Source organism: Neomonachus schauinslandi, chromosome 15 (genome assembly GCF_002201575.2).
Source record: "Neomonachus schauinslandi chromosome 15, ASM220157v2, whole genome shotgun sequence".
Lineage (NCBI taxonomy): Eukaryota > Metazoa > Chordata > Mammalia > Carnivora > Phocidae > Neomonachus > Neomonachus schauinslandi.
Genome location: NC_058417.1, coordinates 54,793,706 through 54,819,225, shown reverse-complemented (window position 1 = coordinate 54,819,225; position 25,520 = coordinate 54,793,706). Strand labels below are relative to the sequence as shown.

General features: G+C 45.0%; 2 protein-coding genes across 3 annotated transcripts in view; both read left to right on the top strand.

Annotated features, from left to right (window-relative positions):
- The window catches only part of PRPSAP1 (phosphoribosyl pyrophosphate synthetase associated protein 1), a 28,889-nt gene extending 6,473 nt beyond the window's left edge, over positions 1-22,416 (top strand). For both annotated transcript variants that reach the window (XM_021680833.1, XM_021680834.2), the window contains 8 exons: positions 2,124-2,190; positions 8,134-8,306; positions 9,647-9,762; positions 10,218-10,273; positions 10,854-10,999; positions 20,116-20,186; positions 20,985-21,131; positions 21,657-22,416. In XM_021680833.1, the coding sequence (XP_021536508.1) occupies positions 2,124-2,190; positions 8,134-8,306; positions 9,647-9,762; positions 10,218-10,273; positions 10,854-10,999; positions 20,116-20,186; positions 20,985-21,131; positions 21,657-21,815 (935 nt within the window). In that variant the 3' untranslated portion in view covers positions 21,816-22,416. The remainder of the gene's footprint in view (positions 1-2,123; positions 2,191-8,133; positions 8,307-9,646; positions 9,763-10,217; positions 10,274-10,853; positions 11,000-20,115; positions 20,187-20,984; positions 21,132-21,656) is intronic.
- Positions 22,417-24,942: 2,526 nt separating this feature from the next.
- Positions 24,943-25,520, top strand: part of QRICH2 (glutamine rich 2) — a 32,736-nt gene continuing 32,158 nt past the window's right edge. The window contains exon 1 of the mRNA XM_044921400.1: positions 24,943-25,473. Within this exon, the coding sequence (XP_044777335.1) occupies positions 24,943-25,473 (531 nt within the window). The remainder of the gene's footprint in view (positions 25,474-25,520) is intronic.

Here is a 25,520-nt window from a genome sequence, read left to right as displayed (position 1 = left end):
AAAAAAAAAAAAAAAAATTAAAAAAAAAAAAAAAAAAAAAAAAAACCCTAATGGTGAATGCAGATAGGTGAGCTAGTCTATTTAGCAATAACGATCTTAATTTATGGTGATGGCATTTGGGAATCTCCTGAAAATAAGCACCAGAGGAGGAGAAGATGGTTTAATGAAGACCTTTATCAGGATGCCTGGGTGGCTCAGTCAGTTAAGCCTCCGACTTTTGGTTTTGGCTCAGGTCATGATCTCGGGGTCCTGGGATTGAACCTGCCTCAGGCTTTGTGCTCAGCTAGGGGCCTGCTTGAGATTCTTTCTCTTCTCTCCCTGCTTGCACACCCTCTCTCTCTCAAATAAATAAATCTTTAAAACATCTTTAAAAAAAATGAAGACCTTTTCCTCCATCCTTCCATCACTGTTCTAGGCCTCTTCTCCCTTCCTCCCTCTCTTTCTCTCCCTCTCTCTGGCTGTTACAGTAGCTTGTTAACAGGCTTTCCTGCCTCCATTTTCAGTCTCCCTAGGCCATTCTACTCACCTCCACCAAGGTGTTTCCAAAATGCAAATGTTTTTGACTTATCACTGCTGAAATCCTGCGGGCTAGAGTCCGGTCTCCTTAGCATCCACACAGGGCCCTTTGGGATCTGAGCTCTGCCCTCACTGCTTATCATCCATCCTGTCTGACATGTGCGCTGTGACTCACGAATACACCTTCAGTCTGCGGGTTCTCACACCTCCGCTGCCGCGCTCTGGTCTGGACCACTGTCCTTGCTTGCCGGGACTCCTGCAGAACCAACTAGGGTAGGCTTCCTGTGCCACTGTCGCCGTCCAGCTTTCTTCACACAGCAGTCAGAGATCACACCCCCTCCCATCGTCAACTCCTCCCCCAGTGGCTCTCCTGTCACCCTTAGAATGAAGTCCAGACTCCTGCATGGTCTGGCCCCCGCTGGCTACCTGACCCCTCGCTCTCCTCCTCATTCACTGCGTTTTCCAAGCGGGTAACTGGCTAGCCCTCCGCGTGGCACACTCTGCCTCCATATCTCTGCATGTTCCGTGCTCCCTTCCTCGGTACACGTTCCAGCTTGCGGTGAGGCCATCGTTCCCAGCCCTATTATTCTCTCTCCTGGTCTTTTTCTTTTTTTTAAGATTTATTTATTAGGGACGCCTGGGTGGCTCAGTCGTTAAGCGTCTGCCTTCGGCTCAGGTCATGATCCCAGGGTCCTGGGATCGAGCCCCGCATCAGGCTCCCTGCTCCGCGGGAGGCCTGCTTCTCCCTCTCCCACTCCCCCTGCTTGTGTTCCCTCTCTCGCTGTGTCTCTCTCTGTCAAATAAATAAATAAAATCTTTAAAAAAAAATAAGATTTATTTATTAGAGAGAGTGTGCACGAATGGAGTGAGGGGCAGAAGGAGAGAATCCTCAAGCAGACTCCCCACCGAGCAGGAACCCCGATGCAGGGCTCGATCCCATGACCCATGAGATCACCACCTGAGCTGACACCAAGAGTCAGACGTTCAACCAACTGAGCCACCCAGGCGCCCCTCTTTTTGTTTTTTTTTTAAGTAGGCTCCACGCCCAGTATTGGGCTTGAACTCTTAATCCTGAAATCAAGAGTTGCCTACTCTCCCAACTGAGCCAGCCAGGTACCCCATCTCTTGGTCTTTTTCTGGCACATTGGCCTGAAGAGTCTGCCAGCCTTTGGCATTGTGTTGTCTCTCCTGGATCGGTCTTCATCCACTTGGTTTAGGTCCTCCACTTTGGGACCCCAAGGACAGCGCCTGACACAGAGGAGGCCTTGGCATTTGTTGAAAGAAGAATGTTAACCTTTGACCTCCTTATTTGCTGTAGACTTTTCCCCAAGCCTCTCGTCTTTATTTTGGTGTTGGATTTTCTTTTTGAACCTTGAGATTTTCTGTGGACCTGTTGGTGTTACTTTTGCCTTTTGGCATATTTTTGGCTTATTTTCCCTTTAGCTTCACATTTTTTGTGTACGTGTCATTCTGAGATGTATTGAGAATTTATTTTGGTACACTAGATGAAGTGTTGGTTTAGATTCATCTCTGCTCCCTCCAACTGCTGCCTAATTATTGTATCATGAAGGGCTTTTCTTAAACAATAGAACTTTTTTATTTTTCAGAAACAAGAGTTGAAATAAAAGAGTCTGTTCGTGGCCAAGATATTTTCATTATACAGACAATACCCAGGTAAGAGTTAGCACTACGTTATGTATCCCTTTTCCTCTAAAAATCTTAGTGATGCAAGTCACTATGTTATCATATAAACAACAATTGAGTTTTCTTTCACTATAAATGTGTTTGCATGTTCAACTGAATGCTTACCAAAATCCAGTTGTAGGCTTTTAACATTCCTACCCTGTTTGTCACATTGTACTATTGATCTTCCTCTCCAAGCTTAAACCACTCAAGGGGAAAAATACCTTCCTTACCTCCGTATGCACTGAACCTAGTCCATGTCTGCTCCTCTCTGCTAAAAAGCTTTTTGTTGTTAAATACAATGCATAACTGCTGCCGATTTGTACCCATCAAGACAGTTTTTCACTTTATTTATTTTTTTTCAGTTAGTTAGCATATAGTACATTTTTTGTTTTTTATTTCACTTTTTTTTTTTTTTTTTTTTTTTGCACAGTGGCCCATTTCTAGCTGTCTATTGTAGATAGCATCTGCCACCCCTTCCCTTAGGGGAAATCCTAGCCTACCTGAGGGTGACCTTCCCTGTGGGATTGTCTCCTCTCATCCCCTCCCAGGGAATGGGGTAGTTAGGCTATGTGTGTCTTTGAAAAATGCAGACCTTCATGTCTTGGTTAATTTAGATTCCTGAGACTGTCAGTAATAAGAATGGCGCCGAACGCCAGCAGTGTGCACCCACTTACATGTATCATCTTTCATCCTTAAACCACATCGGGCTTGGAAGCTATTCTGAGCCTCAGTGACAATGTGACTTGTAATAAGAAACATATTTGAGGGAACCTGGCTGGCTCAGTCGGTAGAACATGCAGCTCTTGATCGCAAGGTTGTGAGTTTGATCCCCACTTTGGGTGTGGAGCCTACTTAAAATGTAAATAATTAATTAATTTTTTTAAAAGATTTTATTTATTTATTTGAGAGAGAGAGAATGAGAGACAGAGAGCACAAGCGGGAAGAGGGTCAGAGGGAGAAGCAGACCCCCCGCTGAGCAGGGAGCCCGATGTGGGACTCGATCCAGGGACTCCAGGATCATGACCTGAGCCGAAGGCAGTCGCTTAACCAACTGAGCCACCCAGGCGCCCATTTAATTAATTAATTTAAAGAGACGCCTGGGTGGCTCAGTTGTTAGGCGTCTGCCTTTTGCTCGGTTCATGGTCCCAGGGTCCTGGGATCAAGCCCCGAATCGGGCTCGCTGCTCAGTGGGAGGCCTGCTTCTCCCTCTCCCACTCCCCCTGCTTGTGTTCCCTCTCTCGCTGTGTCTCTGTCAAATAAGTAAATAAAATCTTTAATTAAAGGGTGCCTGGGTGGCTCAGTTGTTGAGCAACTGCCTTCGGCTCAGGTCATGGTCCCAGGGTCCTGGGATCGAGTCCCATATCGGGCTCTCTGCTCCGTGGGAGGCCTGCTTCTCCCTCTCCCACTCCCCCTGCTTGTGTTCCCTCTCTCACTGTGTCTCTCTCTGTCAAATAAATAAATAAAATCTTTTTAAAAAAAATCTTTAATTAAAAATAAATAAAAAAGAGAGAAAGAAATATATATTTGGTCTTCCTTTCCTGGTGCTGAGTTCCTAAAACCCTTGGAATTTCCTAAGGGATAAGAGCAATAAAGGTGTCTTTTGTATTTAACAAGCCCCCTTTCAACCACACCTGAGGTGGTTTTTGGAAAGCACCTAGATAAGCTGAGATGGGGGCTTTTCGCCAGGGGAACCAACAGCCGGTTAGAGTTGGAACTTTCAGCCCCTCCCTTCCCCTGGGGGGTGGGGTGAATCAGTCATCAGTAGCCTATACGGAGGTGCCTGCAGCAAAAACCTGCATGCGTCCTATTTGTCTTAGCGGTGATCAGGAAGATTCCAGGAAACGAAATTGCCTTTGTAGTATTGGTAGATAGGGTGCAGTGTTGATGGCTACTCCTCTGTCGCCCGCTAGACCTCCAGCAATTGGGGTTTTGTGCTGGTTGCCTCTTGGTCATGGCATTCTTCTTGCCTAGTGCTCTGCTCGATGCTGCACCTTGGGAAGGAGGAGAAGACCTGTGGGTCTTTCCCGGGAGTAAAATGCTGCGTAGTGAGGGCCCTGGGACACCCCTCGAGGCTGCCCTCTGGTGTTGTGCCTGTCACCCTAGCTTTTGTCCTTGGCGAAGGGTAAGGCTGCATTGTCCTCATTGCCATTGCTGCGGCCCCCGCCCCGATAGCTCTGGTGCTGGGGCTCACCTTCCGAAACCACTCAGAGCTTGCAGCCTATTTCTTGTGACCACTCCAGTGAAGGTACATCTTTGATTGCTGAGGGTGGAATTGAAGTATTTGGAAATGGCAAAAAGCCATTCAGAAGGGAGTGATTTTGTTGCATGAGTGAAATGTGTGATACTCGAGGAGCTTTCAGTTATACTGAGCAAGGAAAGTAAAATGGATATGAAGCTTACCAAGTGTTTCTTGAAGGACAATTTCCCTGTTTATGTTACAAGCTCCATTGTGTTGGTGTAACGTAAGAAGGGTCACTAAAAGCACATTTACAACTTATTTGTTGCAGATGATTAATTCTTGGGGTCGGGGGTGGGGGAAATCCTACCCCATCACCGTATCGTCATGACTTCCATCTATGGCGTTGGCCTCGCTTTGCAGTCCCGCTCTGTTCAGTTGATGTATATAGACCGTGTCTGTTTTCTTACATTTGTCTTTGTCTATCAAAAATGACAGAGCAGTAAGGGTCGAATTTAATATAGGATGTGCTTATCTTAGGGGAAAGAAAAACGAGTCAGTTGGTAAACAATTAAGATTGTCCTACTTAGATACAAAGGCCACAAGAACTAGCCAGGATGTACTTGGAACAGTCTTAGGGAACAGATAAACAAAGTAGAGGCTGCCAGCCAACTTTTCTTCACCCTGCTAGCCCACAGATTAACTGCCTGGTGTCCAGTTTGTCTAGTGTCTGGCAGTGAATGGGGAAAGCCAATGTGACAAAGGCTCTTTTGTCGCCTTCCTGACCAAAGGGGTGGGGCATGGGAGGCTTTCCTTAGCCGTGGGCTGGAGGATGTTGAATCCCTTGGCATAGGTCATTAGGAAAAGGAACAAGTAGAAAATGAAACCTCATGGCAGAAATTAGTAATTAATGGAAGGAAAGTTACGCTGAAATCAAGGCCCTTCCGAAATTGTTCATCTTGTTACGTTAACATCTTACTATCTGGGCCCACCTTGTGGTGTGCTATCGAAACCTCATTGTAGCCTATGGTTGTGTGTTATAAATGCTGTCACAAGGCCAGCTAAAAGCCCACCACCTGGACAGATACTCTTCCAGAATCTATTAAATTAACTTCAACTCTGAGTATATTGTTGCATTGACATCTGACGTAAGAAACCATTGGAGACATCGTTGTCCTCTGACGGTGTTTTCCACGTCCACATTCAACTTAGAGAACTCCCAACCTCACCTTTGTAATTTGGATTTTTTGTAAGTATTTCAGGCAGGTCTGGGATCGAGCCCCACATGGGGCTCCCTGCTCCGCGGGAAGCCTGCTTCTCCCTCTCCCACTCCCCCTGCTTGTGTTCCCTCTCACGCTGTCTCTCTCTGTCAAATGAATAAATAAAATCTTAAAAAAGGAAGCCACGGATGGTGGAGCTTTTATGCTGCCACACGCTATCACACCAGTGGAAGGTTAAGAAAGCTCTGATTGTATTTCTAACATTGACCGACAGTCTGTATGCAGAAGAGGATTTCGGCTATAGTGTATATGATGCCCGGTGTTCGGTCTAGATGTGGACTCCTGAGTTATTTACACACTATCCTTCAAGGACTGTGTAGCCTTCCAGCTGAACATTCAGAACCCACAGGCATCAGTTTTGATGGGGGAAGGGATGGGGGAAGGGTCGCTCTCCCCTCTGTGGAATCAAGTATGAAAGCCTTTGGGAGGCAGAATATTGAGTTAGATGTGCTCCTTCTTGGGACAGATGATTACCACAGGGTGGTCCAGTGTGGGTCTCTGGCATTTTCTTGAGATGTCGTCAGCCTTGTTTGCCATTTTATCTTCACCACCTAACACTGTGCCTGATTCATGTTGCTCAATAAATATTTGTTGAATGTATGAATGAACTAACATTGATCAAGTATAATGAATTCCCAAGTACCTTGAAAGTGTTTGGTAAGTGTTTTGTCCTGATTTTACCAAACGATTGTGTGTCCTCTAACCTTTTGATGCCAGACTTGGGACATTATTAATTTGGGAGGATGAGGAGGAAAATGCTCCAATATATTTCAGAGGAAGGAAACAACTGGAAAATAGTGTAACCTGTCAGCAATCCGAAAGGAATGTTGCAGTTGTCTTGAAGTCAAATCCTGAATCAATTATATCTACCCTCTGGGAGAAACGCTTTTATGACAGAACCCTGAAATACTTACAAAAAATCCAAATTACAAAGGTGAGGTTGGGAGTTCTCTAAGTTGAATGTGGACGTGGAAAACACCGTCAGAGGACAACGATGTCTCCAGTGTCTCACTCCCAGATGTACTAAGGATGGGCGCCCTTGGAGAGAGAGGCAAACAAACTGGGAGACTGGGAGGATATGGTCTCTCTGTCCTTCAGGCTAAAAAGCAATCTCGTGATGAATATTTCATTTAACTACTTAAGCATTATGAAGTCTCTGCTATGTTGATGGCAAGCTTTCCATTTTGCTCCAAATGAGGGCAGCCTCACTGCTGTATATGGACAATTCAAGAACTGACACCTGAGAGTCTACTCCTCACATAGAAACTACATGGGAAATGATCCTCTTTCTCAGGAAGGCAAGGGAGATACACTCCTGACCCAAAAGAGGGGGTGTTTGAGGACTCTTGGATAATCCAAGGAGGAGTGGGAAGAGGCTAGAGAGGGAAGGTTGAGCATTGGAAGAGTATCCGAAGGACTTCAAGACTCTCACCATTTTTTTTTTCCTGTCTTTGGAGGATAGGGGAAAGTGATCTGAACTGGGTTACGAGGCCGGGCAGGGTACCTCACCGCAGCCGTTGAGCTCACTTCCCTGGCTGTGAGAGTCTGTTCCAAGCTCAGGCTGAGGCATCTGCCAGGCCCCGTCCCCAAGGGCCGGTCCACTGCATCTCCTACCCAGTCCGCCCTCAGGAGCAACGAGCTGCATTCTCTGAAAACTCACCTCTTTTGAAACTCAAGGAGGATCCTGTTAGGGCCACTTTTGGCTCTAGTCCCAGACCTTTCCAGGCAACGTGGGGTAGAGTGACGCAAGGCACTCAGCTCCTGAGGGCCCCACTGATGAGCTTCCCTCCACCCTAAGGTTCTTGCCTTTTTTAAGGGCAGAGCCCACCTTAGGATCGATCAGTCGTGGCAAGGGGTAGCAATCCACATTCCTTAAAATCGGAAGTAGCCTTTCCTTTGAATATCTTCCAGATTCATATTTCTTTCTTTGTCTCTCTGGGTAATCTTTGTCGGGCATCTGTGTATCTTCAGAAAAAAGGAATGAGGAGATTTTTGAAAACTTAGATCCAAGACCTCCCCATCCTGCCCCCTACCCTCTACCCTGTGAAGAACAAAGAGAACAAATCCTTTCTGGCCCTGGCAGCTCAACAGCAGGGCAGTGGGTTTCCCTTGGCATCCATAGGAAGCGAGGGGCTGGTGTGCTGGCCTGAGCCTACGGTCCCTGGGACAGGCCCAAGGTGTTGGCTCACCCTGGCCGCCAGCTGACATCTGCTTCATGTGCCACCCCAGTGACCATGTCACCGACAGAAGATCCAGGCAAAGGTGAGCGTGGATAACTGGGCACTGGATTTACGTGACTGCAGATGCAAACCACAGCTCAAAAGAAGAGCTAATAAGCTTTCCCCTGGATTGGTGAGGTGCCGTCATCAGCTAGTGTGATGACAAAATGTCCATGATGCCCATCTTGGCAGCCCAGGTTGAAATGCTGCCGTTTCAATGAACCTGACCCCAAAATACAAATTTTTCCTGTTTCAGAGATGTGAATACAGCTGTGATGGAGCTGCTGATCATGGCCTACGCACTGAAGACTGCCTGTGCCAGGAACATTATCGGAGTCATCCCTTACTTCCCCTATAGCAAGCAAAGCAAGATGAGGAAGAGGGGTTCCATTGTGTGCAAGCTCCTGGCATCCATGCTGGCGAAAGCAGGTGAGTGTGGACACAGGCCCCGGGGTTCCCGCCCTGTCATTTAGGACTCTTTGTGCACGAGATTAGGCCCTACCTCAGAGAGCTAATGTGGGACCTCTGTTTTCTTTAAGTGTTGTTCACTAATTCCTTTCTTCCTGTTTACTTTTGATAGTTCTGGTTAGGGATATGTGAGCCGAGGTATAAACTCTTAGTTTTCCTTTCCTCTTTGTCTTACTTGACAGTGACATTGTCTCTTCTCTAATCCTGGGCTTTTTCATCATTCTGTGCCATCTCCTCTTCTCATGAAAACTTTAGCTGCGATCCTGGCGTCTGTATGGGATCTTTTGAGCTGCAGGTGTAGATTTACCTATTTGCCTTGGTTATTAGCTAGATTCTATTTATGTACATAATATTAAAACTGGGTTTTTCTTTTACTGCTTCTCCAGTTTATATAATCCTCCTTTTCCTCCCTCTCTGACCGTCTTTCTGTATAGCAGCCCATTCTCATTGCTTTTATTCTGTGTTTTTATAGCGGTAACATACTTTCTGGCCTATGAGTCCAATGTAATAACACTTGATAGCAGTTGGGATTTTATTTGCCTGGCATGTTTACTTAAAAACTCTAATATACATTCAAGTCCTGAGAAACATTTGGATTCCATTTTCTCTAAAAATGTGTAGTGTTTGGGGAGGAATGGGTAATACTGGTTCTTTGTTCTAGAATGGTTGCAGTGACCTTTGTCCATTTGCAATGTTTTTATATGTGTACCTTTTATTTGTTCAGCACGACTGATTATAAGAGTATGTCTTTATTGTTGTTCTATAAGAGTACTCCTTCACTCATTCTTTTATGACGTTTAGAAATTGTTCCAAACTCTTCGATATGGATTTTTCTTCTAATACGTCTATTACTTTGCTTTTGTGTTCTTATTCCTTCCGCTCCAGCCACAGGCCTTTAACATTTCTTCCTAGATTCTTTAATCAAGGCCTTACTATTGTTTACATCCATTACTTCTTCAGTGTTTATTAATTCCATATTAATATTTTTGCTTCTGCCTGATTTTTCTTAATTTTCAGGACTAAGCTAGTTATGATAGTAGGGGAGAGCACTTTTTTCTCTGCTTTAGCTCTCTGTCCATGTGGAAGGTTATAGGCTCTTTTACCTGAGGCTTGGCAACATTCGTTAGTTCATTGAGTGTTGTTAAGGTTACCAATGAAGTCTGTAACTAATGTGCTTGTTCACAGTATATTCCCTGCTTTCAATCTTCGGTTAGGAAACAGGAGTGGGCGTCTAATTTGTGTCCACTGTAGCCATTAACTTGTAGGGGTGAACTTTGTAATTTTTTGTTTTAAAATTTCAGGTTTAACTCACATTATCACTATGGATCTTCATCAAAAGGAAATACAAGGCTTTTTCAGCTTTCCCGTGGACAACCTTAGAGCCTCACCTTTCCTGCTTCAGTATATCCAGGAAGAAGTGAGGAGCCACCAGCAAACACCCCATTGTCCTCAAAAGAGACCCTATGTAGTTTTTTTCTGGTATCAGATTTCAATATTGAAAGGCACATCAGATGATCTTTCCCTTAAGTCTCAATGCCTGAGGCAGCCAGATAGGGTCAGCATGTAGGCATGGAGGATCATTTTTTTAAAGCCATTAAAAATGGATTTCCTTCTAAGTATCTTTAGCAATTTGCTTATGTTTTCTTAAATGAAGGTGTTAAGAAGTAATTATTTTTTATCTTCTTGAAGTAGCAGTACTTTTGCAATGATGTTAATTGTTAAGTGTTAAATTTTAAACGTGTCCATGAAATTCTAGTGTTATTTGCTTGCTAGTATGGATCATTGTTATGAGAGGAAAAAGTGTCATACCAGCACCCAGGTGTTAGTTTGTGATAACTTCTCAGTATTTTCTTATTTTTCCTTCAAATCTAGATTCCGAATTACAGGAATGCAGTCATTGTGGCTAAGTCTCCTGATGCTGCCAAAAGGTAAGGAAGTTGGACATTCATAAAAATTCCTTTCGGGAGCTTCTCAAGTCAAAATGAGCTGTTTTGGAACTCAGGGTCTGTTGTCACATTGCCTGGAAAAACTCATTGGCTCCAGCTTTCCCCATGTTATTGTCCTGTTCCCCACCAGGGCTTTATCGCCATTCTCCAAACAATACAAGGCGGTCCCTGAGTTACTCGGTTTTCCTGTGGGAGAAAAGGAAGTTCTTCCTTCAGATTCTCAGGAAAAGGACAGCGGAGGGCTATGAGCGTTTTTTAGGCAGTAGTTTTTTAAGAGATCTTTTTGAACAAAGTTCCATCTTCTGAAGATGAGTGTTACAATATTGGACAAAGGGTAGAACCGAAATTATCTAGAATCAGATGCTGGCCCACGTCTCCTGTGCCTCACTGTTCCTCTTGAGGCATTTACATTCTGGTCTGGGCCTCATCTTCTGATTTGTCTAAATCATTTGCGTGTCCCTAAAAGTTTGAATTATGTTTTCATTTGATGATTAATAGTGATGAGATGGCAACACTTGGGTTTTCTTCCCGTGAATTTCCCCGTTTCTTGTCTTTCTCGTAGGGCCCAGTCATACGCTGAGAGACTCCGTCTGGGGTTAGCTGTGATTCATGGTGAAGCCCAGTGTACAGAGCTGGACATGGATGACGGTCGCCATTCTCCCCCGATGGTCAAAAATGCTACTGTCCACCCGGGTCTGGAGTTGCCGTGTAAGATGAGCTCTATTATTTCACTTGCAAATTGAAGAAAGTTTTGAGTAATATGAATGGTTAGGAGTTAATACATATATGGATGTATGCTATTTTGGTATTTTTTTAAATTTATTTTATTTTTTTAAAGATTTTTTTTAATTTTTAAATTTTAATTTTTTTTAAGATTTTTATTTATTTATTAGAAAGAGAGAGCACTGAGCTGGGAGGAGCGGGAGAAGCAGGTTCCCCTTGAGCAAGGAGCTCCATGCAGGGCTTGATCCCAGGATCCTGGGATCATGACCTGAGCTGAAGGCGGATGCTTAACCGACTGAGCCACCCAGGCTCCCCTAAAGATTTTTATTTTTAAGTTATCTCTATACCCAATGTGGGGCTTGAACTTACAGCCCTGAGATCAGGAGTCACATGCCCTTCCGACTGAGCCAGCCAGGCACCCCATCTTGGTTTTTTTAGATAATTGAATGGTATTACATTGATTTTCCCTTTTGTAAAAGGAGGTGGCATTACAGTCACAGACTGTGTAAGGACAATTGAACTAATCTGGGTAGCACTTAGCATTCAGAGAGTATGAAGTATTTTTAGCTTTAGTGAAAAAATTGTAGGTGTGAAATCTTAAGCTTTTATATTTTGGTAAGGTGGGCGATAGCAGCCGTTGATTATATACCAGGCTTTGGTGATCCAGGTAACTTCTAACACTTATTTTAGTAATACAACCCTTTGACCGTAAGTTGTTATTTTTTTAATTTTTTTTTTAAAGATTTTATTTATTTATTTGAGAGAGAGCGAGAAGGGGGAGGGGCAGAGGGAAAGGGAGAAGCAGACTCCCCGCTGAGCAGGGACCCCAGTGTGGGGCTCGATCCTGGGACTGAGATCATGACCTGAGCTGAAGTCGGTGAATGCTTCACCGACTGAGCCACCCAGGTGCCCCCTGACTAAATTGTTATTAATCCAGCAGTGTGGAGGCTATTTATTTCCATGGATTTTGAGTGGTAATAACTGGCATTCTATACTGGAAGATAACAGTATATTTTTTAGAGGAAGGAGATGATTTCTTTTTAAAATCTGTATCTATTTGCCATAGCTCAGAAACATACAGAGATTAATGGGGGGGCGGGGAATACCAGAATGATTATACCCCAGACAGGCTACTTCAGACAGGCTCCTGTCTAAGGTGTAAACTTTGGAGGTTTTTTATACAAGAGAAACAAGTAATAAACTCTTTTAATTTAAATTTTTGGTATTGTAGCATTTTATTTTATTTGAGGATTTCATAATTAAAGTTCTTGACTAGGCAATATATTCCCATATTTCAAAATTTAAGAAGTATAAAATTCTTTATAGTAAAAAACTTTCCTACCCCACCTAAACTTTTCTTTCCCCCTGCCCCCCAACCAGCTACTCTGATACCCAGTGTAGTTGGTCTCTTATATCCATTTAGAGGCTCTATGCATATGCAGGCAAATAATGTATTTCTCTTTGTCTCATTTTCACACAGCAGGAGTATATTAAGCCACATTGTTTTACCCCTTGCTTTTCTCATTCAAGAGCTCCTTCCCCATCAATCTGTACAGCTCTCTCGGTCTTTTACAGTTTCGTGAGTGTTCTATTTTATGGATAGACAAAAATTTTCTTTTTTTTTTTTTTTTAAAGATTTTATTTATTTATGAGAGACAGAGAGAGAGAGAGAGAGAGAAGCAGGCTCCCAAGGAGCAGGGAGCCCGATGCGGGACTCGATCCCAGGACCCTAGGACCATGACCTGAGCCGAAGGCAGACGCTTAACCATCTGAGCCACCCAGGCGCCCTAGACAAAAATTTTCTTAATCAGTCCCCTGTTGACGAACATGTGAGTTTTTCCAGTCTTTGGCTATGAAAAAGCGCCAATAATAAACATCTTTTGAGCCCTTCTGTGTCAAGAGTTTTCTAAGCTCTTTAGTAGATCTTCAGACTTCACACAATCTTGTAGGTACTTGTGTTATCCCTCATTCTGCCAGTGAGGCAACTGAGCACAGCCGGGAGCTGGTGGAGTGGGGTTTGGAACAAAGCTTTTTCTTTTGAACAAACTGCAGTCTTAGAGAAAAGTTGAAAGAATAATACAGAATTCCTCTCTACTGTTCAGAGGCCCCAGATTTAACATTTATATACGTACTCTTTTCTTCTGAACCGTTTGAGATGAGTTGTGGACATAATGTCCTGTATTCCTAAATGCTTCAGTAAATATTTCAAAAAACAGATACTCTCTTACATAACCACAGTGTAATTATCAGACTCAGGAAACTGACATTGTTAAAATACTATTACCTCATCTGCAGACCGTATTCATATTTTACCAGTTGTCCCACTGCATCCTTTAGAGCAAAGGAAAATCATTTCTTTCTGGCCTGGAACCCAATAAAAATCACACATCGGACTCAGTTGACCTTTCTCTTTAGTCTCATATAATCTGGAACGGCTCCTCTGTTCTTGGTCTCTTATGACCTTGATATTTTTTTTTTTTTTAAGATTTTATTTATTTGACAGAGAGATAGCGAGAGCAGGAACACAAGCAGGGGGAGTGGGAGAGGGAGAAGCATGCTTCCCGCCGAGCAGGGAGCCTGATGTGGGGCTCGATCCCAGGACCCTAGGATCATGACCTGAGCCGAAGGCAGATGCTTAATGACTGAGCCACCCAGGCACCCCATGACCTTGATATTTTTGAAGAATACAGGCCAGTTTTTCTATAGAATATCTCTTTATTGAGGCTTATTTCTCATATTAGGTTGAATCAGTTATTACTATGATTGTGATCAAGTGGTGATGTTTCCAATTCCCCTTCTTCCCTATTCATTCACTTATATCGGAGTGGATTCATAGAATGTTAATTTATTCAGGGTGTTCTAATCCAATGCTACTATTTATTGTAATGTTCATATTGTCTTAGACTTGGCCAGAGGGAGCCTCTTCAAGCCCCTCTCTGTGTTCTTTTGACATGTTTGTATCATTTTTTGATACTTCCTGGTCCAACTAGATGTTCCATATTTATCTTGTACTTTCTTAGCTGTGGAATCATCATTTCAACGAGCAGCCCCAGTTCCTTTAGTGGAAAGTGGTATTTACAAACCAAGATGTGGGCTTTGGAGTATGCACTCAGTCACCACACGTTAGTCCCTGTGACTCACCTTGACTTATGTTCTTTCGTAAGTGACTCAGTGTACTTACAGGATAAAGACCGAGAAATAAAATTGCTGGGTCAAAGGTTATTTTGATAGATATTGCCAAATCAATGTAATATTTTATATGGTGGTGTACAGCAGTGTGTTCCCTCATAGACCTGTTAGTGTGTTTACATTACAACTTTTACAGTTGCCATAGGATCATTCTCTGATTCCTTCTTACAGATTTGGGCAAGGGAATGCTTTAAAAAAATGCTAGTTTTGTGTAAATGTACTTTCCAAATTAAATATGCTTTATATTTATATATCAGTTATGCTTCCAGTATGTTATAATAGTTTACTTCATAGTAATGAGGATGAGGGGTGCCTGGATGGCTCATTCAGTTAAGCATCCGCCTTCAGCTCAGGTCATGATCTCAGGGTCCTGAGATCCAGCCCTGCATCGGGCTCCCTGCTCAGTGGGGAGCCTGCTTCTCCTTCTCCCTCAGCCCCTCCCCCTGCTTGTGCATGCGCTCGCTCACTCTCAAATAAGTAAATAAAATCTTTTAAAAAATAGTAATGAGGATGAAGAGGTGCCTGGGTGGCTCAGTCGGTTAAGTGACTGACTTAGTTTTGGCTCAGGTCATGATCTTAAGGTCGTGGGATCAAGCTCCCAGTTGGGCTCCCAGCTCAGCACAGAATCTGCTTGAGATTCTCTTTCCCTCTGCCCCTCCCCCTGCTTGCCTGCACGCATGCACTCTCTTTCTCTCAAATAAAATAAAATAGTAATGAGGTTGAAGATACTGGAGTGCTAGGAAAGACCAAAAGTATTCACTCTCAGAATCTTTGGTTTTGTGTCGTCCCCTCCCCCCCCGCCCCCGCCCCGAGGATATTTCACAGTGTTCGAAGGCGTTCCTGGTCTCTCCACCCAGCTGGAGGGAGGGTACCACGGGCATCTTGTGTAGCCGCCAGAGAAGCCGCGGAATGTCCTTCGAGTGTAACAAATAGTTCTCTAGGCCAGAATGTCGGTAGTGCCAAAGTTGAGAAATTAAAAGTGAAGTTGTATAGATTTTTCTGTTCTGTAAGATAGAATTCATTCCATCCTGATGGCAAGGGCATCTAATGAACTTGAAAGGATTATATGTCAGTGGTTCTCTAAACACTGCTCTGTGCTTGCCACAGTGGTGAAAATTAAGAGTTTGGATCGCAAAAAGGAGAGAAAGTCACCTTTTTTGGCTTGATTTTCCTGGCTTGATAATTTTACAAATGAAGATGTGGTTTTCACCACTAAAGTGAAAACAGACATTAGCTCCTCTCTTTTTTTTTTTTAATTTTTTTTATTCTTATGTTAATCCCCATACATTACATCATTCGTTTTAGATGGAGTGTTCCATGATTCATTGTTTGTGCATAACACCCAGTGCTCCATGCAGAACGTGCCCTCCTCAATACCCACCACCAGGCTAACCCATCCTCCCACCCCCCTCCCCTCTAGAACCCTCAGTTTGTTTTTCAGAGTCCATCGTCTCTCATGGTTCGTCTACCCCTCCGATTTCCCCCCTTCATTCTTCCCCTCCTGCTACCTTCTTCTTCTTCTTCTTTTTTTTTTTTTTAACATATATTGCATTATTTGTTTCAGAGGTACAGATCTGAGATTCAACAGTCTTGCACAATTCACAGCGCTTACCAGAGCACATACCCTCCCCAGTGTCTATCACCCAGTCACCCCATCCCTCCCACCCCACCCCCCACTCTAGCAACGCTCAGTTTGTTTCCTGCGATTAAGAATTCCTCATATCAGTGATGTCATATGATACATGTCTTTCTCTGATTGACTTATTTCGCTCAACATAATACCCTCCAGTTCCATCCACGTCGTTGCAGACATTAGCTCCTCTTGAGCATCTATTAGATGTCAGTTTTGATTTGCTTGCACGTGGATAAAGTCATGAGCTTGAGAATAATTTTAGTTCCAGTCCTACTGGAGACTTTATTTCATTCTATCTCTTTTTAATGTCAGTCTGTTGATAAAGTTTGACCTTCCACTGAACTAAAAATAGACCAAAATCAAAATGGATAAGGAATGAGTAATTCCTCTTGGTCCTTTCTCATCCTATATTCTAAGAGAGGAAGGTTTGGTTAATTGACTCTGGGGAGAGAGTGAGAGACACTGTGTAAAACTTAAGGATGGTTGTGAATGCAGTGTTATTTTATGTAGAAAATGCTAACTTTAAAAGCAAAAGATAATTTCCTACTTCCTTCAAGATTTGAGGTCACTTGATAAATTGACATTTTCACTACAGTAAGTTGATGTAGTTTGTGATTCCTGGCCATAAGTAATGGTACACAATTCATTTTATTCTTAAACAGATTGGGTTTTGTTTGAGAAAATGAAGAAAGGGAACAGAATCTTAAACATAGGGTAGTTTTAGCATCCTTTATCCTTAATCTCCAGTACATATCTTACTTCTACTGAAAATTTTGAATTTTCAGAGTTTTATTTTTGGGGCAACCTATTAGAAAATTTGGGACTTTTTTTTTTTTTAAGAGCCTATGGGCTACTGTTCATTTCCCTTGACCCTACTAATAAAGTCTGTTTCTGTTTTTTAGTAGCCACCAAATTGTATGTTCAGTTTTATCCAGATCCTAAAACCAGTAATGAGCAGAGAATGAACATACCGGGAGAGAGGCTTGCTTTTTAAAAGCTTTTTAAGCTTCTGTCCTGGCCATGCCTGTGTTTTTTCATTCCAAACTGATAGAAGCTTTTTGGGAGAAGCAGAATTAACAGAAAAGTAAACAGGAGCACTGTGACATGTTTTCCTCATCAAACTAGAGTTGAATTTTTATTGGTCTTTGATGAGGGATACTGGTTTGCAATTTTTTTCTCTTTTTACAGAGGAAAATGGTCAAGAAAAGGGACCACATCTCTTTGAGAAGTGGGTAGGTCAACACAGCCATCTACCCAAATGGTTTTATTAATTAATTTTTAAAAAGATTTTATTTATTTATTTGAAAGAGCATGAGCAGGGGCGGGGGGTGGTGCGCAGAGGGAAAGGGTGAGGGAGAAGCAGATTCCCTCAATGAGCAGGGAGCTGGACTCCGGGCTTGATCCCAGGACCCTGGGATCATGACCTGAGCTGAAGGCAGACGCTTGACCGGCTGAGTCACCCAGGTGCCCCCCACATGGCTTAATTTAAGACAGAATTTAGGGAAGCCTTTCCTAATGTTTGTGGTTTATCTTCTCCTTCTTTTAAGTGGTAGTTGTATGCAGAGCTTTTTGACTGCCCAAATTCAAAAAATTGCCCTTATTTCTCGGATGGGAAATCAGGAAATGTTTATTGAAATTTGCCAGTAAAATAGTGCTGGATTTCAGCTTGGCCAATGTGCTGGTATGTAGAAAGGCACACCTGTTCTTTGAAATTCACAGTACCTGTAGATAGGAATCTGCTAAAGTGGTTTATTTGCTGATAGTTGCTAACCTAGAGAATTACTTTGAGTTTTATTCTTGTGTCCCTCTCCCACTGCTGGTTTAATATTTCAGAATAATAAAAAGTTTTAAAGAATACTTAGCCTGTTCTTCTGAAATTCTCTCTCTCTTTCTGTTTGCTAACCTTCTTTTGAGGGTGAATTCTTTTTTTTTTTTTTTTTAAAGATTTTATTTATTTATTTTGACAGAGAGACACAGCGAGAGAGGGAACACAAGCAGGGGGAGTGGGAGAGGGAGAAGCAGGCTTCCCGCGAGCAGGGAGCCCAATGCGGGGCTCGATCCCAGGACCCTGGGATCATGACCTGACCCGAAGGCAGACACTTAACGACCGAGCCACCCAGGCACTCCTTGAGGGTGAATTCTTACTTCCCTTCTCTATCCTGGAGTTGTCTGTACATGGATGGGCCTTTTCCAGGTATAAATTAGGTAGTGAGATAGGAAGCCCATACGTTAAGGGCCAGTCAAATCACGAAGAAATGGGGGCACCTGGGCGGCTCAGTCGGTTACAGGTCTGCCTCCCACTCAGGTCATGATCTGAGGGTCCTGGGATCGAGCCCTGCGTTGGGGCTCCCTACTCAGCGGGAAGTCTGCTCCTCCCTCTCCTTCTGCCCCTCCCCTGCTCATGCGCGCGCGCTCTCTCAAATAAATACATAAAATCTTTAAAAAAAAATCAGGAAGAAATGATGGAGTCATAGTTACTGTCTTCACGTCCCTGATTTTCAGGAAACTTATGATGTCAGTCATGTAGTTATGTGATAATAAGGTTACACTGTCCAAATAAAGTCACTTTGGAAGAAAATGAAGTAGGGCGCCTGGGTGGCTCAGATGGTTAAGCGTCTGCCTTCGGCTCAGGTCATGATCTCAGGGTCCTGGGATCGAGTCCCGCATCGGGTTCCCTGCTCAGTGCAGAGCCTGCTTCTCCCTCTCCCTCTGCCACTCCCTCTGCTTGTGCTCTTCTGTCTATCTCTCTGTCAAATAAATAAATAAAATCTTTAAAAAAAATAATAAAAAATACAAAAAAAAAAAAGAAAATGAAGTAAAGCTGGCTCTCTGTCTGGCAGCCTTTACCTGTTTGGTTTTCTACAGAGTGGCGTTTATTTTACATTATCAGTAATTATCAGTGATATTTTACATTTATCAGTCTTAGCGAGAGTCAGATTATTTCTCTTTTGCCTGGCATTGCAGTGCTGCTTCTGTGTGTGGTAAGATCTTCCTCACTCTGCCACTCAGTCTTTAGACCTGTGCTGTCTGAAGACTGGTGGCTGGTAGTTACATGTGGCCCTTAAGCTCTTGAAACATGGCTAGCTAGTCTCAACTGAGAAGTGCTGTCTCTGTGAAATGCACACCAGATATTGAAGACTTAGTGTGAAAAAAAGGTAAAATATCTCTAATAGATTTGCATCTCAGTTACATACTGAAATATCTTGGATATACCAGGTAAAATAAAATCTATTAATTTCACTCATTTCTTTTTACTTTTTTTTTTTTTTTAAGATTTTTATTTATTGTGAGAGAGAGTGCACACAAGCAGGGGGAGCGGCAGGCTGAGAGAGAGGGAGCTGGCCGAAGGCAGACACTTAACCAACTGAGCCAACCAGGCGTCCCTCTTTACTTTTTTTTTTTTAAAGATTTTATTTTTGGGGCGCCCTGGGTGGCTCAGTCGGTTGAACGTCCGTCTGCCTTCGGCTCAGGTCATGATCCCAGGGTCCTGGGATTGAGCGCACATCAGGCTCCTTGCTCAGCGGGGAACCTGCTTCTCCCTCAGCCTGCCTCTCCCCCTGCTTGTGCTCTCTCTCTCTGACAAATAAATAAAATCTTAAAAAATTTATATTTAAATAATGTCTATACCCATTGGGGCTCAAACCCACAACCTGAAATCAAAAGTTGCATGCTCCACTGACTGAGCCAGCCAGGTGCCCCTCTTTTTACTTTTTAATGTGGCTTCTAGAAAATGTAAAATTACATATGGCTCACCTGTTTGTATTGGACGGCACTGCTCCAGAAAATCTATTTCTTTTTTTTTTTTTTTTAAAGATTTTATTTGACAGAGAGACACAGCGTGAGAGGGAACACAAGCAGAGGGAGTGGGAGAGGGAGAAGCAGGCTTCCCGCTGAGCAGGGAGCCCAATGCAGGACTTGATCCCAGGACCCTGGGATCACGACCTGAACCAAAGGCAGATGCCTAATGACTGAGCCACCCAGGCGCCCCTAGAAAATCTATTTCTGAGAGACCCCAGATTCATTTTGGAGAATTCCCCCCCCCCGCCTTATTGATTGATTGATTGATTGGGGGGAGTGGGCAGCAAAACAAGGTTTATTGAGTGACAGCAAAGTGATAGTACAAAGCTCCTGAGGAGGGAGGAGACCCAAGAGGGTTGCCCTTTTTTTGGTTTTTTTTAATAATTTTTTTTTTCACTGCTTCCAGGGAATGGGGTTGCAATTATATTTATTTAGTGACACATGACTAACTAGAATCTTGTGGTTTGTTTTATTTTGCTAGTGATGATGGCCAAAGAGAAGCCACCGATAACCGTAGTCGGAGACGTTGGCGGGCGCATCGCAATCATAGTGGTACGGTCATGTGTCCCCCTCCGTGTGCACGGATGACACTGCTGGCTCTTTGTGGCTTGTCCACTTTGGGATTACATTTCTAGTAAAGATGATGGAGTTAAATGGATCCATCTGTCCTTTCTCACCCAAACTCCTTTAGGACAAGTAGAAATTTTTATGTAGTTGAACAGGGATTATTATAACCTACAGATAGATGTAAAAAGAGCATTGGATCTCCTGTAAGAAAATTCCAACCCCAGTAAATAAGCTTTGTCTTAAGGGGTCTAGGTTCCACCAGAGCAGCTGACCTACCCTACTCAACCTCCAGCTTTAGGGCCACGTGAGGAACTAAAGATGAGCGGTTCCATTTTCACTAATGAGAACAAGTGTCTCATTCTTCGTACTTCAGCATGATCTGTTTGCTCCCCGCTCTAAATGCCTTTGCTGGGCCTGATTACAATGGTTTGCTTTATTTCTGTGTTCTTGTCATCTCACTTTGTCTTGAGAAAAAGTAAATGGGACAACAGGTATGTCGGGTTAATCAGAAGTGTGCAACAGGGAAATGAGTCTTGGCAGTCTAGAACTCCAGCTGTGCATGTCACATGTGACTGCCAGGCTTTGCTGCTCTTTGTACTGACAGCCACGCAAGCACAGTCCACACGGTTGTTGCCCCTGCCCGACGTGCTATCTTGGGCCCAGGCAGGTGGCTCTGATCTCCACTTGGAGATCCTCTGAAACAAAGTGCAGAGAAGAGCAAAGAGGAGTGTGTTTATAGAGACAGAGAGTAGCTCCTTACTACTCACTCTGGTCTCTCCTCAGGATGACATTATTGATGATGTGGAAAGTTTTGTTGCTGCTGCGGAGATCCTGAAAGAGAGAGGTGCTTACAAGATCTACGTCATGGCCACTCACGGCATCCTGTCTGCGGAGGCCCCCCGCCTGATCGAGGAGTCCTCCATTGACGAGGTCTGTCTGCGCTTAATGGGCCTAGAATTTGCTGCTCTCTTTTCTGTGAATAGTAAAATGATTCCATCAGTGTTGCTTAACCCCTCTCCAGAGGACCTCTGAAGTAATTCTAGCCCTTGGTGGCTAGCAGTGTGTTCGGACAGATGTATAGTTAGGAATAGATGTCTATTTTCATAAAGGTTCGCTTTATGTACTTCGGTATGGTTCGTGTCTCAGTATAGTTCAGTACCTTGGTAGCATTTCTCTCAAGACTTGGATTCTTCCCGTTCTGCACGGTGCCGGGGCTCGCCCTACCATTTCTGCATAAGTAGACCGTGACCTTCGTAATCTTATGTTTTGAACCATGTAACCTTTTTCTTGTATAAGGTCAGTTAAGTTTGGTTTGTAAAAACTATACTCGGTGGAATAAGGTTTTGTAGTTTGGAACTTGGGCTGTGGGAACTAAATGTGGGACAAACTTTTCTGGGTGACCACGTTGGGGACTCATCAGTAACAGTGCTTATCTTCCACTGCTGCAATGACTAGGTGGTGGTGACGAACACTGTCCCTCACGAGGTGCAGAAGCTGCAGTGTCCCAAGATAAAGACTGTGGATATCAGTCTGATTCTTTCTGAAGCAATTCGGAGAATCCACAATGGGGAGTCCATGGCGTACCTTTTCCGAAACATCACTGTGGATGACTAGCTGTCACTGTTGCCTTGACCATGGAACTCCTAAGGAAAACGTGTGGAGAGCAGTGCCATCAACTTATGTACACAGTGTTTCCTCTCAAGGGAGGCCTGGAAATAGCCTGAAGTCAGATAGTCTGTCTCACCAAGTTGGGTAGGTAGGAGGCATTAAGATAGTTAAGGGGAAGACAGAGCTGGTGGATAAATGGCCTTAAATGTCTGCCATCACCATCCTGTTCCTTAAACAAAAGTTACAGACGCTTTCCTGAAAAGAATCCCCAAATTTTGTTGATACTGAAAAGGAGTTAAAGGCAGATAGTCTTAGCTCTGTAACATTCGGGTATTTCTACCACAAGGAAATGTGTGTCAGCATTGAACTTGGTTAGGGAAGCTGAGTGCCCTGGTACTGTTTCCATTCTAGTTGTCCTCTCCCCCGTCAACCTCACGTAAGTCTTTGTAGGAAACCCTCTTTTTCTTTGAGAAGCTGCTGTGCCTACAGCCACTGAACAACAAAGCCTTTGTGGCATTACCCCAGCGAGGAGGTCAGAGTAGAGAGTACACCCTATCTCTGGATACCTGCGTTGCTCTTCAATGGCAAATAAAAGAATTTGTTGTCTTGCAAGTCTGCTCACTCTATTGCAGAACCGCCTGCTCCCCTGCCTTAGAGGTGACTGACTTCTGTCCAGACGGTGCAGAAGACAACGGGTGCAAAATAAAGGGTGTTCCAGGTCCATGGCTGGTCCCGAACCCTGGACAGGAGTCTCCGCCTGTAGGTTCCATCCCCTTCCTAAACATCAAAGTCAAATCCTTGTTGGAATAATGGATTTAAAAATTGAAATTTTTAAAAAACGGAACGAATTATACTTTTTCCTGTGTGATAGGTGACAATGTTAGGCATTGCTCAGGACTGCACTTGACCTTTCTACCCAGCACTTAAAATTACTCTGGTTTATAGCACATTTGTCAGGTAGGCCTTTTAAACCTTCAGCCTGCTCTGGGCAGGACTGAATGTAATGGGAAGGAGCAGAGCCTGTCTGTTGGGCAATGAGCTGGAATTGCTTCTGTTCCTGAGGGATAGTAAAGGACAATTCGCTACTTTGTACAATTAAATTTCTCTGCAGGGACGTTTCCTTGACATTTTTACCCCTTTCCTAATGACTTGAAAAGTTCCCAAGCCACAATCAAGACTGAGCACATTAGCTTTTTCAAGCACACAAGTTGCCTTCTCTTCTGTTAATAGTCCAAGTAGGGGCATTTTGAGCAAGAACTTAATTATCAGATAGCATGGTGGTGGAGGAAGAGCTGTGGACTATTACTCAGGAGACCTAGTTCTTATTCGTATGGCCAGGCAGATGACTAGTCCTTTCTGGGCCTCTCATCAGGTATAAAGAGGGAGGTTTGGAACTGACAGCTGAGGGAGGTCCTTTTCAACTCCAAAATTCCATTTATACATCCAGTTAATGTTTATTTTCCTGTGTCTATAAGAACAGAGGTGTTTCTATGTACTTATTTAGTAGAATATATTTCCTGGGATTAGAAGTAGAATATATTCAGATACACCCTTTCCATGGGCCCTTAGTGGGTCCTAATATGTGCCTGGCATGAGGCCAGGTCTCAGGCATATGCAGATGAAGTCGTGAGGATTCCGGGAGTTAAGATTCCGGCCTGCGCTAGCACAGTAGTAGCAGGGATAACATCCTTCTGGAAAGTCACCGAACCTAGAATCAAGAAGCTCACGTTTCACACCCTCTAGGACTGTTGATGCCCCACTATAAGGCTTTAACTTTGTGATCCAGCCTTTTGTTTTATGGGGTAAAAGCCTAAGTGCACAAGGCTGCAAAGAATCTGTTCTTTTGATGGTATCAGCAAGCACATGAAGGCCGGCCCCACTGAGTGTCAGGCGCTGGGACTATGATGGTGAACAAAAATCCTCAGGTGTTAACCTTCCTGGAGGTTCTAGACTGATGTTTAACTCCACTCCCAGGCAACACTTGGGGACGAGGGGCACGAAGGGTTTCCATTACATTTTACCAACGCAGACTAAAAGTTTGAGAAGTAGTTAAAATAGGAGTACATGGTACAGATTTTTGTGCAGGTTTTCCTTAGCTTTCCTGCATGTAAACACTGACATTTTACATTTTCTGGAAGAATCTGGTGTGGGGAAGTCAAGCCCCAGTTGCTGAGAGCACCAAATTCCTCTAGTCTTTTCTAATCCTGCCTTGGGATGAGCTGAAATGCTGGCACCTGACCAGATGAGTCTGTTTTGAGATAAACTAAGCCAGGATGGCACAGTGAAGGTCTGTCATCTGGTGACGCATTGGAGCTGCCTGGGTGGCGAGTGGTCTTTTCCAAGTTACCTTCCTTTCTGATGAAGCAAAATGAGATGGGAACTGTCCCCAAAAGGCCGAGGTCTCAGGACTGCATTCCTTAGATAATGTGCCACTGCCCTAAATAATGAAAACAGGCTAAGGACACACATGGTGTCTCTTACATGTCCTGTTCTTAGTGGCTGAATGAATGGGAGGCCTTCCTAGGTTAAGGGACGGCTGGAATCTAGGTGAGCCGTAGGACGCCTCGCCTCCCCAAACTGCTGTGTTCCCACAGCAGTGCCTTGACCCAGCCCCATAGCCCCTTTAGGAGCGATAACTGATAGTAACAATTTGTGGTGCCTTGGGGTGTATGGCCAAGTCTTCCCCAGACCCCGCTCGGATGGGCTCCCCTTGCGAGTTGGGGGGTGGCTTCGCGTATGGGCAGGTCCCGGCCGGCTAGACGGCGCCGGTTCTTTCGCAGAACCCTTGGGGGCGGGCGGGGTCCCGCACTACCGGGCAGCGAACGGGCAGTCCCTCCCGTTCCAAACGTCTGCTGGCTGCGACCCGGCGCGAGGGGAGGGCGGCCCAGGGCTGTAGCTCGGAGACTGGACGGCGGAGGGTAGGCGGGTGTCGGGACCCCGCCGGGGAGGCGGGCGCGGGTCCCCAGGAGCAGAGGGTGGGAAGCCCGGCGGCCGGGCGCTTCCCGTCCGTCCTCCAGGCGGGTGGCAGACAGTGACTGGTGCCCCGGAGAGCGCCTAGGGGCGCGGGGGGCAGTGAGGGGGACATGGCCGCCCGGCCGGCCGAGGGCGCGGACCGCTGCTGAGAGGGCGCACGATGCCGCCCGCGACGGCGGCCACCACTACGGTCTCCCTCCGGGAGCTCGCCGACCTGGCCATCGGCACCCCGGAGGTGGGCGCCGTCAACTTCACGGCCCTGCACACGCTCATCGTGGCCATGCTCCGGAGCCTCAACCTGCAGGAGGTGCGCATCGACTTCCAGTCGCCGTTGCCGTCGCTGGAGCCGAGCCGCACCTTGGAGCCCCCGCAGGCCGTGCTCAGCGCCCCGCAGCTGGCTGTGTCCAAAGAGAAGCCGCGCGGCAGCTTGGCCAAGCCACCGACGGTGGCGGCGGCGCTGGAGAGCCAGGTGAAGGGCCTGGGCGGGCAGGTCCAGGACCTCAGCAGGCAGCTCAAGACCGTCACGAGCCAGGTGCAGGGCATCGTGAGCCACGTGCAGCACCTCACGGCTCCCGTCAGCGAGCTGGACGCCCGGGACTGGCTGGAGGAGGAGACGGCCAAGCTGACGCCGGCAAGGGCACGAGCAGGGTCGTTGAAAATCGCAAAGGGCGAGCGGGCCACCGTCTCCCAGGTCTCCCAGGTGAGCGCGGAACGGGGGGGGGGGGGGGGGGGGGGGGG